We start from the raw sequence: 14,224 nt of genomic DNA, 5'->3' as shown, positions 1-14,224 counted from the left end.
TTTTAAAAGGCTTCATTGTGCACTTCAAAATAAAATCGGAAAATTCCGCTAAAATTGGCGTCCGGAAAGTGGGCACATATTCGGCTGAGTGGGATCGTTAACTCAAGAATTGTAAACGGTAGTTTTCAGAGCTAATTGATAAAATTTCAATTACTATGTAATGGGATCGTTAACTCAAGAATTGTAAACGGTAGTTTTCAGAGCTAATTGATAAAATTTCAATTACTATGAAATTTGATGTAAAATTTGCTCTAGGGGCCTATAAGCAAGAAACTAGAGGTCAAGTGCGCCGCGTTAGGGGCCGCGCTATTTTAGGGTTCATCAACAATATAAGAGGTCATAATGCCGTCAATTTATATGACTCCTCCCCTTAAGTTAACAGTGCGCGTGCGCGAGTTCCTTAATATTCGCGATCGATGTTAACTTGGGTCGTTAGGTGATAAATGAGTATCCCATAAGGCCATGCTAAAACCAGGCTGCCCGTCCGGCCATGGGAAGTTCAAAAACGAGACTTGTATCCAAATTACTCTAGACGATGGGCGGAAATTTGACAAATCGTGTCTGTCTGAAGTAGCATGGCTTCAGTCAATATGTCACCTTCAAAATAATCACATATTTAATACCAATCCACTTTTAAAAAGGAGCCCCGTAAAAGGAGTACGTCACTCGTACATCGCCGCGTGCAAGTATTGCGCATGTGCAATTTTCCCCGATTTAGGGGCACGAGTAAACGCGGGGTGAGTAATCGAACACTTGACTTACTTGACTTAAATGCTCAGTCCCATGGGACCCTTGCGCTCCCCTGTTGTAGACAACCACGAATGCCCTCACGGTGAGATGCTCGGCGTTCGGCTGTTGCTATAGGAAGGCCGGTGTCCTCACGAATTTGTGAGATCCACTTCTTTGGAGGTCTGCCACGAGGTCTTGGGTTCGTGAAGTCCTGCCGGTATGCTCTAGCGACATAGCTGTCCGGTGGCCTTCTTGCTACATGGCCAAACCACTTCAACCGCTTTCGCCTGATGACTTCTGTGATCGTGAGTTTCACTTTCAGCTGTTCCCGCACTGTGATGTTGGTGTGTCGATCTCGGAGAGTCACTCCGAGGATAGCTCTCAGACAGCGCATTTCGAAAGACTCCAGCTTACGCTGGTCTTCTGCTTTGAGGGTCCATGTTTCTGCAGCGTATGTCGCGATAGGAAGGATGAGTACTTGGAACAGTCGTACCTTTAAGGGGGTACTGATGTTTCGGTTATTCCAGATTGGTGTTTTCAGTCTCCCGAATGCTGATGAGGCTAGGGAAATTCTTCTTTCTATGTCTTCAGAGCTGCCTGGTACCATGCTTCCGAGGAACACAAATTTACTCGTGGAGTCTAACTGTATCCCATCCAGAGTGATTGTTTCATCTGATGGAGATAAGATTCTACATTTCGCTCCATTAATTTTCATGCCCCATTTCTTACATGCTTCATCTAGCTGCTCTGTTGAGAGTCTGAGTTTGTCGAAGGTGGCTGCCAGCAGGGTTGTGTCGTCCGCATATCTGATGTCTATGCAGCAGGAGTCAGTGAGGTTTAAAGAGGCGTCTAGCTCTTTCAGTTCTTTCATGACAAACTCGAGGAAGATGTTAAACAGCGTGGGGGAGAGATGGCATCCTTGTCTTACTCCTACCCTCACCTCGAACCAGTCCGTGATTTGACCCTCTATCACTACTGCGCACTCGGTGTCGTTGTACAGACCTTCTATGATGCGTACTATCTTCGGGTCCACCCCAATGGCCAGCATCATCTTCCAAAGGGCTTTCCGCCAGATTGTGTCGAAAGCCGCTTTGAAATCGACAAAGTCGAAGTGCAGAGGCACGTGGTGTTCTCGGGCTTTCTCCATCACTTGTCTGACAATGAATATTGCATCGACAGTACCTCGACCCGGTCTAAATCCAAATTGGCTTTCTCCTATTGCTTCTTCCGTTTTCCTCTTCATCCTGCTGAGAAGAACTTGACTAAAGACTTTACCAGGTATTGACAGTAGAGCAATGGCTCTGTAATCGAACACGCTCTGTAATCGAACACGCTCCCTGTAAATATGCATGACGTCACCGTCCTTGGAACTATGAATGAGTTATAAGTGTAAACATAACTTTGAACACCCCTCTTGAGTAAAATGGATTCTACCACCCGTGCCTTATGTGGCTTCTTCGATTTGCAGGTGGGGGATCTGAGTGCAAGCATAAACCAGGGTGCGTGATCTGACGGGAAACACGAAAATTATTGCCAAATTGAGCGGTACTTTGTCGGAATTTGCAGTCAAAACATGGAGCTGTTAGGATTCGACTTGTCTGTGACTTGGCTGCTGGTCATTGGTTTCGTTCTCATAGCAGTTTGGTACGTACTTCTAAATGATCTCGTCAAAATTCCTTTTATTTTTTCACACGCAGTGCTGACTTCTTCAAACTCTTCCTGATGTCATGTGACTATTTGGCAGTATGCACACATCGATTGTCGAACCGTCGTCGCACTGGTGGTGTTCACTCAACCATGATACGCGATCGATGCCTTCAAAGGTCCAATAATGCGGTAGAGTTCATTTGTTTCAATGGGATCTTGGCCGTGCAAGCACCTCGGCGTACCATTTACCTTTACTTTTACTATATGAATAATGCCATAAATTTCAAAGGGGATCTAGTTTTTTTTATGCGTATACAATGTTATCTATAAGGTCGTCCATTGAAGATCTTTTTTCATTCCTCCGTCCTTGGGCAGACACAGTTAATTAGTGCATGTTGTTCGATTACACACAAAAAATATTGCCAGAAATGTTTTAGCTTCAATCCTTTTATTCGTATTTCGTGCTTCTAGATGTATAATATGTAAAATAGCAAAAGTAAACCCAATAACTCACAAGGTCACGAAGGCTGACTTATGATTTTAGAGAGACACTTGTACCGCTGTGGTTGTGTGGAATTCATTTTATGACTCTTTGAAGTTATCATTTCATGACTAGCACAATTTGTTGGAGTACTGCTCTATGTTCCGACACCCCTATGTTCCGACACATACCCCTATGTTCCGACACCCCTGCACATGTCATGTGTACTCCTGCATGGCTACGTCAGGGTTTCGGGGATACTTGTAGGGATAGGGATAGGAATATGTGCAATCGGAACATAGGTGTGTCGGAACATAGGTGTGTCGGAACATAGCTGTGTCTAACATACTAGTGTGTAACCGTGACGACTGCTTTAGAATTGGACGTTGTCTAACTGTCACTGGCAACCTAAGCCCGTTAAAGCACTTCGTCTGTTATGTTTGCGTATTGAATAAACGGCATGGCTATTGTCAGCAGCAAGGTCATTAGGTCAAGTTGATTGCATTCAGCTGGAACAATTCCAACCCGAGCTTTTCCTGAGGTTTTTTTTTATTATTCGAAATCTCGGCTTCATTCCGGAATTGGTTACAGTAGACTTTTAGGCCCCTGAGTTCGGGAGACTAGTCCAGCCAGTAATTCATATTTAGCATGCTCAAGGAACTGCAATTCCTTATTATCAGGCCGAAGCTGGAAGAATTTCCTGCAGCAAGATATATAGATATGAAGCCGAATTGATGACAAGGCCCAGATTTGGAACACCCACAAGCATGCGCAGTATAGCGCTCAAACCTCAGGTTGGTATCAAACCTGGTTTCCTGGTGAGCCGTCAAATTTGTCCGGACTTCGTGCAAATGAACACAATGAATAATATTGAAGCAACCTTCGTTGTATACGCAAACGGTGTTATACATGTATTAATTTTATCAACAAAATGAGCGTGCACTTACTTGTCTTTACCCCATTTCTGATTTTGATTTAGAGTTTTGCCAAGTTAGAGGCCTGTGCAAAACACCGAACTCTAAAATCAGCCATACTCATATTTTTTCCATAAACCAAGTGTATCTTTTAAACTCTTGACAATTCGTTTTTGCTAGAGGCGGCTGGTAGGCAATATTTTCATACCAGTCTGTTTGTCCGTTACTGACAAAGTGAGGCAGGATTTTTTTCCAAACCCACTTTCTTTCTCATCATTTTAATGGCATGGAAACTTTGCGAGTCACAACCAAACAAACTGAAACAAATTGAACTCTTTAACTGCATCGACATTCGTCCGCACTTTTGTTGATAGTTAACACACACTTTGTTATAGATCCATTATTCCTTGGACTTGTATCAATGTATTTTACAAAATATTCTGTTATAACAGATTTTAAGAATCGGAAGCAATAACTTTTTCCCTACTTGATTTTCAGGTATGATTGGTGGTGTCACCAGTATTTCCAGAGGTGTGGTATTCCTGTAGCGGACTACATTCCTTTCTTTGGAAACATACTGCAATGGCGTCATGTAAGAATTCCAATGTTTTGCTGATAAATCTTGTCCTCTATTTTCGTTGCGTGATGTTGTGATCGCATCATGTGACTTTCCCGGAGTATTTCCCCTGGTATTCCTTAACTAATGAGTGACTATCTGTAAATACCGCAAACAAACTTGACGTATTTTCCAAACACAAAACGGGCCCGCATGCATAATGCCGATCACGTTTTTTGGGCTTGTAATATTACCTTCTTAGCACAATGTTCAACAACAAGATTTGGTACAATATTTTACTGCGAATGTGCAGGAATAGTTCCGAAACATGTTATTGTTGAAATTATTTTTTACAGATATAATTAACCTTTTTGGAGGGAGATAAATGCATTTCAATCTATTATATGTTTTGTTTGCAGGGAATCCAGACGACTTTTACCGAGTATGTGAAGAAACATGGACGAGTCGTCGGGTACGGAACATTAACTGCCGCGTCGTATACCTTTGACCTATAGGCCTGATAGGGACTTAAATATCTAAATTTGTTTAAAAAATAAATCAAAGTTATCATCATAACTTATAAATCCTATTTCTTCTGTTTATTTATTCCAGGATGTATGATTTCCGACGTCCAGTTCTGATTATCACTGATCCAGACATTTTGAAAAATGTCTTGGTCAAGAATTTCTCAAGTTTCTACAACCGCAGGGTAATAAAACTCAACTTTTCCATTGGTAAAAAAAGTCATTGGTTTTGTGTTTTCCATTTCCAATCCCTCACTTGAGCATTCAGCATTGTACGTTTTAAGAAAGTTATTTCGTCTTCCATATTGTGTTTTGGGCAGAAATTGCCACTCGGGCAAAAGCCCTTAAACAGAGGCTTGAATCAGCTTTTGAACGAAGAATGGAAAGAGATACGCAACGTCATCACTCCGTCATTCAGTGCCTCCAAAATGAGACTGGTAAGACTTTGTCAAAACATTTTCAAAATGTGTCGAAAGTATAAAGGACGAGCAGTTTGTTGGGATGTTGGGGTGTTGGGGTGTTTATTTGTTTGTTTGTTTGTTGGGGTGTTGGGGTGTTTGTTTGTTTGTTTTCTTTTTGCTTTGCTGCTCTTTTATTTCCAAATAGTGAAATGCACCCTATCCAAGTGAAAATTCACTTTTATCAGCTGAAACTAGGGACCAGACGTCTCAGCGACTTTTTTTCAGAGAATTTCACTCAAAAAATATAGAGTGATTTTAATCTACTCGTACCGTCGAGTCCTACAGTTTTATACTATTTGAAAATTGGACAGTACGTCGGTTTAGGGCAAAACCCAGTATTGAATTGGATTTTGTATTTGTTGGGTAGGTATATCTTCCCACATAGTCACTCTTGGAGGACGACTGTATTAAGGAGCGCATCAGAATTATATCATAGATGTCAGATGAAACAAATGTGGATCCCATTTAAAGAATGACCCACACAATTGCCTTAAACCTTGAAAATGAAATCTTTGCAGATGTCGGAGACGATCAATGAATGTTGTGATACCTTGGTGGCAAGTTTAAGCAAGGCCCAGGAGGGAGGAAAAGCCGCCGACTGCAGAGTGTAAGATAGAAGCGACATAATCATGTCATGTTAATTAATGTCATATTCAACTAAAGGAAAAACACTTGAATATTGTAATACACGAAATCCTTTACCTTCCGACGAAGTCTACTTAGCTGTGGTACTCGCTGCTGTGTTAGAGTTTGACTATCCAGGATAACTCGGACAAGAAAAGTGGTAGAGTGTTTAAGACTCCTGCACTTTTATCGAGCGGTCGTTGGTTCACGTCCCTCCAGAGTTAGTCTGTGACTCATTTTCTTACTGACCCGTGGAAAGCTCTAACTCCATATTTGCAAATAAATTGTGTGAACTTTTGGATGAGTAAATTTTCCAGAGCGCCAGGAATACAGTGTCAATCGTCAGGAAAATAGAACAAAACAGTTTTCTCGTTTCGAACAGTAGAAATACCGTATGAAGAAATGTCGTAATTTTACTTCAAACTAGAATTGGAAGATTGTAACTTTTACAATTGGAATGGCAAAATAGTATCATAAAAATAGTGTCTTTATAACCCGAGGTTCACGTCTGTTGCTACCCCCAATATGGCGTCGTTAAGTAACAGCGCCTCCATCCACCTTATTTGCTTATCTTTAGGTTGTTTGGTGGTTTCACCATAGACGCCATTGCCAAGTGTGGATTCGGCCTCAAAGTTGACTCCCAGCAGAACAAGGATGATCCTTTCGTCAAGAATGCAAAGAAGGCCTTCGATTTCAACCTGTTCAATCCCGCTTTCATGATCGTTTGTGAGTTGGATTCTTTGGAAGGCAACTTCATTGAAACCGTTCTTTTGAAAACTTGCAAATCTTTTGATGAAAAAAAAAGAGCTTAAGAGGCATAGCCATAAAGCTGATTCAGCCCTATGCTCTGGCCAGTCTTCGTCTACGAAATTCCGTCTTCTGTCTCCTAATTCTGTATTCTGGTACCCAGACATACCCATAAGCTGTTTCAACCGAATGGTCTGAGGTATATTTATACAAGACCCGGTAGAATTGAGTTCTTGAGAATAAAATAGGAATGAAACTGGGTTTCTTTTGTGACAAAAGATGATTTTTATTTTTTTATTTCAGCCGCCTTCCCCACTCTGGCACCCATCTTTGCTTATCTCAAATTTGACCTGTTCGACCCGGAAGTTGTTAAATTTTTCTTGAACGTCACGGAGGCCGCCTGCAACATGCGCAAACAGGAGGGTCAGGATGCGTCAAAGGTTAGATTTGATTTGATAAGATCTGATTGAATTTATGTCTTTTGAACAGTTAGTTGGTTACTAAACACCCTTGATGCGACTGTTATAGGCTTAGGCCCAAAAAAAAGTCTCCAGTTTCTGGTATGGAGCTTGCCCAAATAGTGGTGCGGCGACGCGGCTTTTTTTTTTTTTTTACCTGATTTTTTTGCTTCAAATGTCGGCTGATGACTGCAAATGGTGCCCGACTAAACTTAGTGCCCGACTAAACTTATAACCCAATCTAAAAACACGTTAAAATTGTGCAGCAGCAGGATTCCAGTCAAACCAGTGAGTTTGGCGGTTTTGAGACATCATCTTTCATTGAAAAAAAACCTTTTTTCATTTTGCCGACGCGCATGGCTACGGCGACGCGCGCGCATACCAGAAACCGGAGATTTTTTTTTTGGCCTTATATCGATGTTTTTCTTTTTATAGCACATCGATTTGCTGCAGCTGATGCTGAACGCCCACGAAGACGAGGAACACGAGGAGGAAGACACGCCCACCGCAGAGAGCGGTCAGAAAAAGGGCGCCGCCCATCGCAAACCACTGTCAACAGTGGACGTCATGGCACAGGTGGGTGTTAATGGAACTCGGAGGAAAGAAAATAACAATCTTGAGGTGTCAAAATTGTGGAAAATAGTTAAAACTTATGAAATTGAGAACGTGGATCTGTAGAGTTACCTTAAAATGTTGATTTCTGTGAGATTGTATAATGTTATTTGATAATGGCTTCTTCGGTTTTCAATAAATGATGCATGCATTTGAAAAATATTTCATGATAAAAAAAGGATCAAGATATAGTTTACGTGTGTGGGCACGAAATACAAATAAAAATCCTGCTCGTTATAATGCCTATTAGAGATTCACAGAATCATCCTCAGTATGACTAGAAGGTTAACACAGTTTTGTACGAAAGAGACTGTAATAATAACTACAATGTATCTTCTTTCAAAGTTAACTTTTAATTAATTGAGAGGGTTACAAACAATGGACAATTTATTCGTCAAGCAAAAGAGAACAGGGTTGTATCTTTCAAATATTTAATTACTGATTCGACCCAATTTCTACTTTGAACTCGCACTTGGGCCACATTTGACTCTTCAATTCGCACTCGGGCATGGATTTGACTCTTGCATTCTCATTCGGATATGATTTGGCTTTTATGACCTCAGGCTATCACCTTTTTCCTGGCTGGTTACGAGACTACCAACACACTGCTGAGCTTCACTGCCTACCTGCTGGCTACCAACCAAGACGCGCAAGAGAAACTGCACGCTGAGATTGACAACCTCGCTCCCACACGTGACAACCTCGGCTATGACGTCATCGCCAAGATGGAGTACCTGGACATGGTGATCAATGAATCACTGCGCATGTATCCCCCAGCAGTCATGTAAGGAACACTTCAATCGTGAACTGACTTTGGCTATTTGTTTTTCTTTTGAAAACTATCTGGTACAACTTAAAGGTTTAAATAATTTACCCATGATTCACCTTTTACAGATTTGATCGTATGTGTAATGAGACAATTACATACGAAGGTCTTACCATCGAAAAGGGTATAAACGTGTTCGTCAGTCTCTGGACCTTGCACTACGACGAGGAATTCTGGCCGAACCCGACTAAATTTGACCCGGAAAGGTAACAAATCCGTCTTCATGCCTTACTGGAAGTTCCATACGATAATTGGTCTTGAGTGTCTGTTTCATAGGCAGGAGCCTTTACAGGAACGTACGTTCATATTAATAGACCGTCAGGGTATATCAGACGACAACGGTTTTCACAGATTTTTGAAAATCGTTATTGGAGCATTCTGTTCAAGTGCTTCAGTTTTCCTTCTGCGTATGCCTAAATTTTAAGAAAGATTTGTGGAGATTTTGTTTTTAAATTCAACTTCTTTCAGCGCCGTTCCTGTGTATCAGATGAAATATAATTCGAAATAACAGCACTAAGGCCTAAAAAAAAAAAGTGTTATGTTGGCGTAACCCGACCGACCCTAAAAATGCGGCCGACCCTGGATATTTTTATTTTTTTTTGAAGGGAAGAAATATAATTAAAATCTATAGAAATGAATTTTAAATACGTTTTGAAACCATTTCTGACCGTTTCTCCTCAATTGTATGACGATAGCGCGCTTGGAACTTTGGAGTGCACAATGTTTTGCACCTTCCTCTCCATGACACAACGAACATGCAGAAGATCGCGCAGGCCTACAGGCAGTGCGCGTGCGGAGATCGATGCACCATGCATGCATGATAGATGCACATGTACATGTACAGTACATGTATAGCCTCGTCCTAGGCTGTTGCACGGCGCGAACTGCTACATCCACTATTGAAAATACTTCGCTATTTATTGCATGTTAAAAAAAATAGTTCATTATAATATAAATTATTTTAATTAATTTTCCACTATTTTACACGATAACAATTGATATATATTTATTCTAAAAATGGTAAACTATTCTGTAACCCCGGCGGCCGACGCGACCCGGCCGGCCCGGACCGTCCCCGGCCCGTGGTTACGCGCGTACGCCGTCGCATCATGGCGCCCGGTACCGAAGCGTACAGTGTTTTAAAATGGGGATCTTTGGTCATTTTCGACCGTTTAATGCGGATAAATTTGAGTCTAGAGCTGGGGGTAATCGCCCAGAGCTGTGCTGATGGTGTAAAAGCGGGTTACACCGTGCTAAAAATACAAACTTCAAAGGAAGAATCGGGTTCATATAAAGATGTCGATGCAGATGAAACGGCTAACATTTTGTCTGATTTTGGATTCCGCTTTTTGATATGTACCTTTGGAAAGGTTGATGATGACTTTAAAAGTATACAAATATTGTGTGTAGCCTTGTTTTCTTTTGTTATCGTGTACTACTACCGGCTTAATGTCATTTTCGTTGCTGGGATAAAAAACAAAAAAACAAAAACAAAAACAAAAAAAAAAACACCGACCTACCTACCCTATTTTTTCTGGCCCGTTACGCCAACATAACTTTTTTTTTTTAGGCCTAAGAGCAAGCAAGACAATCTACCATATTCAACACACAGAAGTACACCTATAAAAACGCGAAAAGTAATTGCACTTTTGTTAACAAAGTTTTTGAGATTTTAAAAATGTCAATGTTTTCTTCACAGGTTCAGCCCTGAGAACAAGGACTCCATCAAACCATGCACCTACATGCCGTTTGGCTTTGGTCCTCGTAACTGCATCGGTATGCGCTTTGCCTTGCTGGAAGCCAAGATGGCGCTGGTCCGTGTACTGCAGCAGTATCGCTTCGATGTCTGCTCTGAAACCGAGGTAAGAACACAGTGCTTCAAAGAAGGACTCAACTCCTCCATTTTGACCAATAACCAGCAAAGACGTGGATGCGAACACAATGCTCTGCATTGTTTGTAGAAGAAAGGTCCGAACATGCAATCCAAAATGCATGAAAAATTTAGTCTTTTCTTGGGCATCTTAACACCGTTTGCATGGAAAAACTCCCAACTCCAAACACTTGCATCTGTCTTTCGAACATATTTTTTTGGTGGAATTTGACCCTTCTTTCTCGTGATTTAGAGCCTTAAGAAGAATTTTCAAAAGTATCAGAATATCCCAAATTGTTATGGACTCTTCTTGCCTGTCAATAAAACTGTACGCATTGACCAATTGGATCACGACTTATGGTTAGGTATAAACCGCGGTAGCTTGGTCCAAGATGGCGACAAGCATTGTGAGAAATATGCACAAACCAAAAGGTGGGCGGGGTTCAGGGCCAAATTATAAACGATCTTAAAGATAATCAGCAATATCGTTAACTTGAAATTATATCTAAGGGAAGAAATATTGAAGAATTTGTGATTTTTCTTCAGATCCCACCCAAGCTCGGTAAGATTGGTTTCCTTGCTCCGAAGAGTATGAAGCTCAGTGCAGTCCCAAGAAACTAGGCAGCAACCACGGACGATAGAAAGAGAGACTTCTCTCTGATCTCTGCCTTAAGATGATTTAAAGACGTTCATGTTATAATGTCATTATGTTTTCATCCATCCCTCATTTGGTAAAATGTTAGGGTTAGGCATGTGTGCCACTTTTGTGGAATTAATAGCAGCAAGTTAATTTTGAAGCTCCATACTCTTCGATGTATTTTGCTCGTAAAAAGCTACATGTACATAGAATTAGTTGGTAAAAATATTTCTTGGTCGTCATTTACTTGAATGCCTTTCAATAGTTTTCTTAGCTATTGATTTATTATAAAATACATCTGTATTTTCAGACTGCGGTATCTGTTCTGGAATCATGTTTTTAGGGAAACCAAGACAAAATTCGTGTCAACAAAATATGACATTTTACCCCAAAAAGTAGTTTAGTTTAAAATGCCTTTACTTACTTGCTGGAATAGATATAAAAAGCGGTGTAGCTAGGGGTTGAGATATGGGTTTCAGTTCTATTCAATGTCGAATTTATTTTGATGAAAACTATTTTTTAGTACAAATTTAATAGTTATTTGAGTCGGCAAGAATTTCAGCACTTTGATAAAATAAATTGTGTGCCTCACTTTAATACGCCTTTCATCTCGACAACAAAGATAATACTAAGATTAATGTTTAAATACTTTCTTGTACTTTTTGTTGCAACTTTGCATAATGTCACGTACTTAAAATATCTATGTTGGCCCGTTCGGTATAATTCAAAATTTTGTAAGTGTAAAGGCTGTGTGTTTCAGGGTAGATATTTTACATTTTCATATTTTTTAATAAATCGAATTGTTTTTTAACTTTGTATGATTGTACAATACATCAGTGTTGCTGACAATATTCATCGGCATTGAGTACCGTTGTGGAAATTAGATTATATTACTATATAGCTTTATGTTTTACTGATCTTTACAATACTAATATTTGTATGATGTTTATATTTACACTGTTCGACAGGTGTCTTTTAACATCACCGTTGTGATTTTAGTAGAGATTATGAGTAAAGGGTTAGAGGCCACGATAATTGCTAAAAGTTCAATTGCAACAAAAACTGACAAGAAATTATGTACTGGTCACACACTGTGTACTTACACATAAATAATCATGTTTAAACATAATGGTCAATTGAGGTGCTCAATAGCCATTATGTTTCAGGCATTCAACTTTTCCTCGGATCAGCTGATTTCCTCCTTTTTTACTTCCCATGTGTGTCATTGAAAATAGAAAAACACTGTACAAGGTCTTGGAAAGATTTGAATTTCCTCTTTTTTTGTGACTTACAAGTTGCATGCCTGTATGTTTGCCCATCAGCTTACAGGAACACGGTTGAGTATTGCATCAGTCGAAAATTGCATAAGCCAAAAATTGCATAAGCCATACTGCATCTTCTTATCCGTGCATTGAACTCTAAAATTATGTTTGTACTCTAAAATTACATTTGTCTTTGCAAGACGATTACAAAATAATTATAGATTAAGACCATTAAGACAACAATGGTCCGTAAGACTTGATAAATAAAACGGCTTATAGAGTTCTTTTCTTCGAAATGTGTCTTTTGTCCAACTCAACATAATTTTCCTTTGTGAATAAATGCAGAGAATCCTTAAAGTTTCATAGTGATTTACATGAAGGTATGGAGTTAAACTGCCGGGCTTCCGATTCACCACCTGCATGCCGTGCTGTGAAGTCGTGGGGTGGCGTGTGCTGATTCGAGCCCGCCTATCGGACTGCCCAAGGGCTGCTGTGGAAAACGTATATCCGACAATTTGTTCCATAAAAGGAGCCTCACTAATCTTTCATAAATTCCCCAGACTGATGCAATACTGGTTTCCCTGAAAGCTGATAGGCAAACAAGTTTATTTAGAAGCATAAGTTGACCAAACATGGTAAAACGATGATTCACTTCCAGGAAGAGCACATTTTGTACACAGTGTATGTATAACCATGGAGGCTACCTCCATGGTGTAACCAATGCATCATTTTTCGTCAGATTTTATTTCATGTGGACTTTAAACACTTACGAAATCCTATTAATGTTATCATGACCTCTGATCCTTTAGGCCCTAACTCTTCCTGGTGGCTGCCCTCTTTCTGTTTTCCTTGCCCACCGCGGCATGCGCAGTCAACGGTATGGGCAAGTCCTCAAAAAGTCCCCATCTAGCCTCAAGTCAAGTCACAAGCTTCTCAAATTAATCGTAACAAAGATATTTCTTTGTTATTGTTACTTTGACCGGACTTGTTAATGAACTTGTGGTTTGCAGCCTGTGACTTGATTTGTGATGGACTCGATCGACTTACAAAATTGTGCATGCGCAAGACACTTCTGGAGGCTTGATCAAAAAGCCGTCCATTTTCGACTTTATTTGATAATTTTTAGCTCATCAAAGGTCGCACTGCATCATTGGCAACCCAATAAGGACCGGTCTTAATACGGAGAGAAAGCGTGGTGACCAAATATGGTGCTCGGGACTGGCACGTTTTGTTGACTGAAGCTATCAGTAGTATTCAAACATTTGTAGTTGCGTTATTTGTGTTGGTTTATCCATAGACAGATTACATGGTTTATTCATTGAACTAATAACTGCATGCAGCAGGACTGTGTGCACAGTCACCGTGCATTAGTGAGTCAGCTTTGCTTGTCTGGCATATGAATTTGTTATTGTACACAGTAACTTCAGATTTTGTGGTCAGAAGACTTCCCACTGCAGCAAGTTCCATTTTAGTATCATTATTGTTCAAGTTGCCTAAGCAAACTGACTGCAGCGAGATTTGAACCTGCGACCTCCAAACCACCGTACCGGCGTTCTATCTACTGAGGCCAGTAAAGTGACGTTCTTATTCATTTTTCAATCCCATCTAGAGGATGATTGTTTCTGATGGTTCGGGAGAGCCAGCCTACTCCAGCTCCCCGACTGAGTGAGCCCAGGAAAAAATCTGATCAACTAAGAAAAAAATGGCCAATTGACTCTATATAAAGCTGGCCAGCTGCTAATGTCGATTCTTTGGGTCCAGCCCGACTATGAAAGGCTATTTTGACCAGTACTAAACAAGACTATTATGATCTGAAAACACGTGCGGCCCGCATTTCGCCCCTTGTGACCGCCCCCTCCCCCGGCCCCACCCCCCC

At 40.6% G+C, this 14,224-nt stretch overlaps 1 protein-coding gene across 2 annotated transcripts; it reads left to right on the top strand.

Moving 5' to 3' along the window:
- The first annotated feature begins 2,144 nt into the window (after window positions 1-2,144).
- LOC119737035 (cytochrome P450 3A24-like) lies at window positions 2,145-12,644 on the top strand. Of its 2 annotated transcripts, XM_038211102.1 has the most exons (13): window positions 2,147-2,373; window positions 4,270-4,363; window positions 4,747-4,799; window positions 4,940-5,036; window positions 5,172-5,288; window positions 5,831-5,919; window positions 6,514-6,662; window positions 6,987-7,123; window positions 7,577-7,717; window positions 8,317-8,537; window positions 8,648-8,785; window positions 10,279-10,441; window positions 10,996-12,644. In XM_038211102.1, the coding sequence occupies exons 1-13, from the start codon at window positions 2,303-2,305 to the stop codon at window positions 11,068-11,070; spliced, it is 1,545 nt and encodes a 514-aa protein (XP_038067030.1). In that variant the 5' UTR covers window positions 2,147-2,302; the 3' UTR covers window positions 11,071-12,644. The 2 variants fall into 2 exon arrangements, with proteins under 2 accessions (XP_038067031.1, XP_038067030.1); XM_038211103.1 differs by lacking the exon at window positions 8,648-8,785 and having other exon boundaries at window positions 2,145-2,373.
- The last annotated feature ends 1,580 nt before the right edge of the window (window positions 12,645-14,224 follow it).

The sequence above is a fragment of the Patiria miniata genome, unplaced genomic scaffold (assembly GCF_015706575.1).
Source record: "Patiria miniata isolate m_02_andy unplaced genomic scaffold, ASM1570657v1 HiC_scaffold_3, whole genome shotgun sequence".
Taxonomy (NCBI): Eukaryota; Metazoa; Echinodermata; class Asteroidea; order Valvatida; family Asterinidae; genus Patiria; species Patiria miniata.
This window is presented reverse-complemented; position numbering and strand designations above follow the sequence as displayed.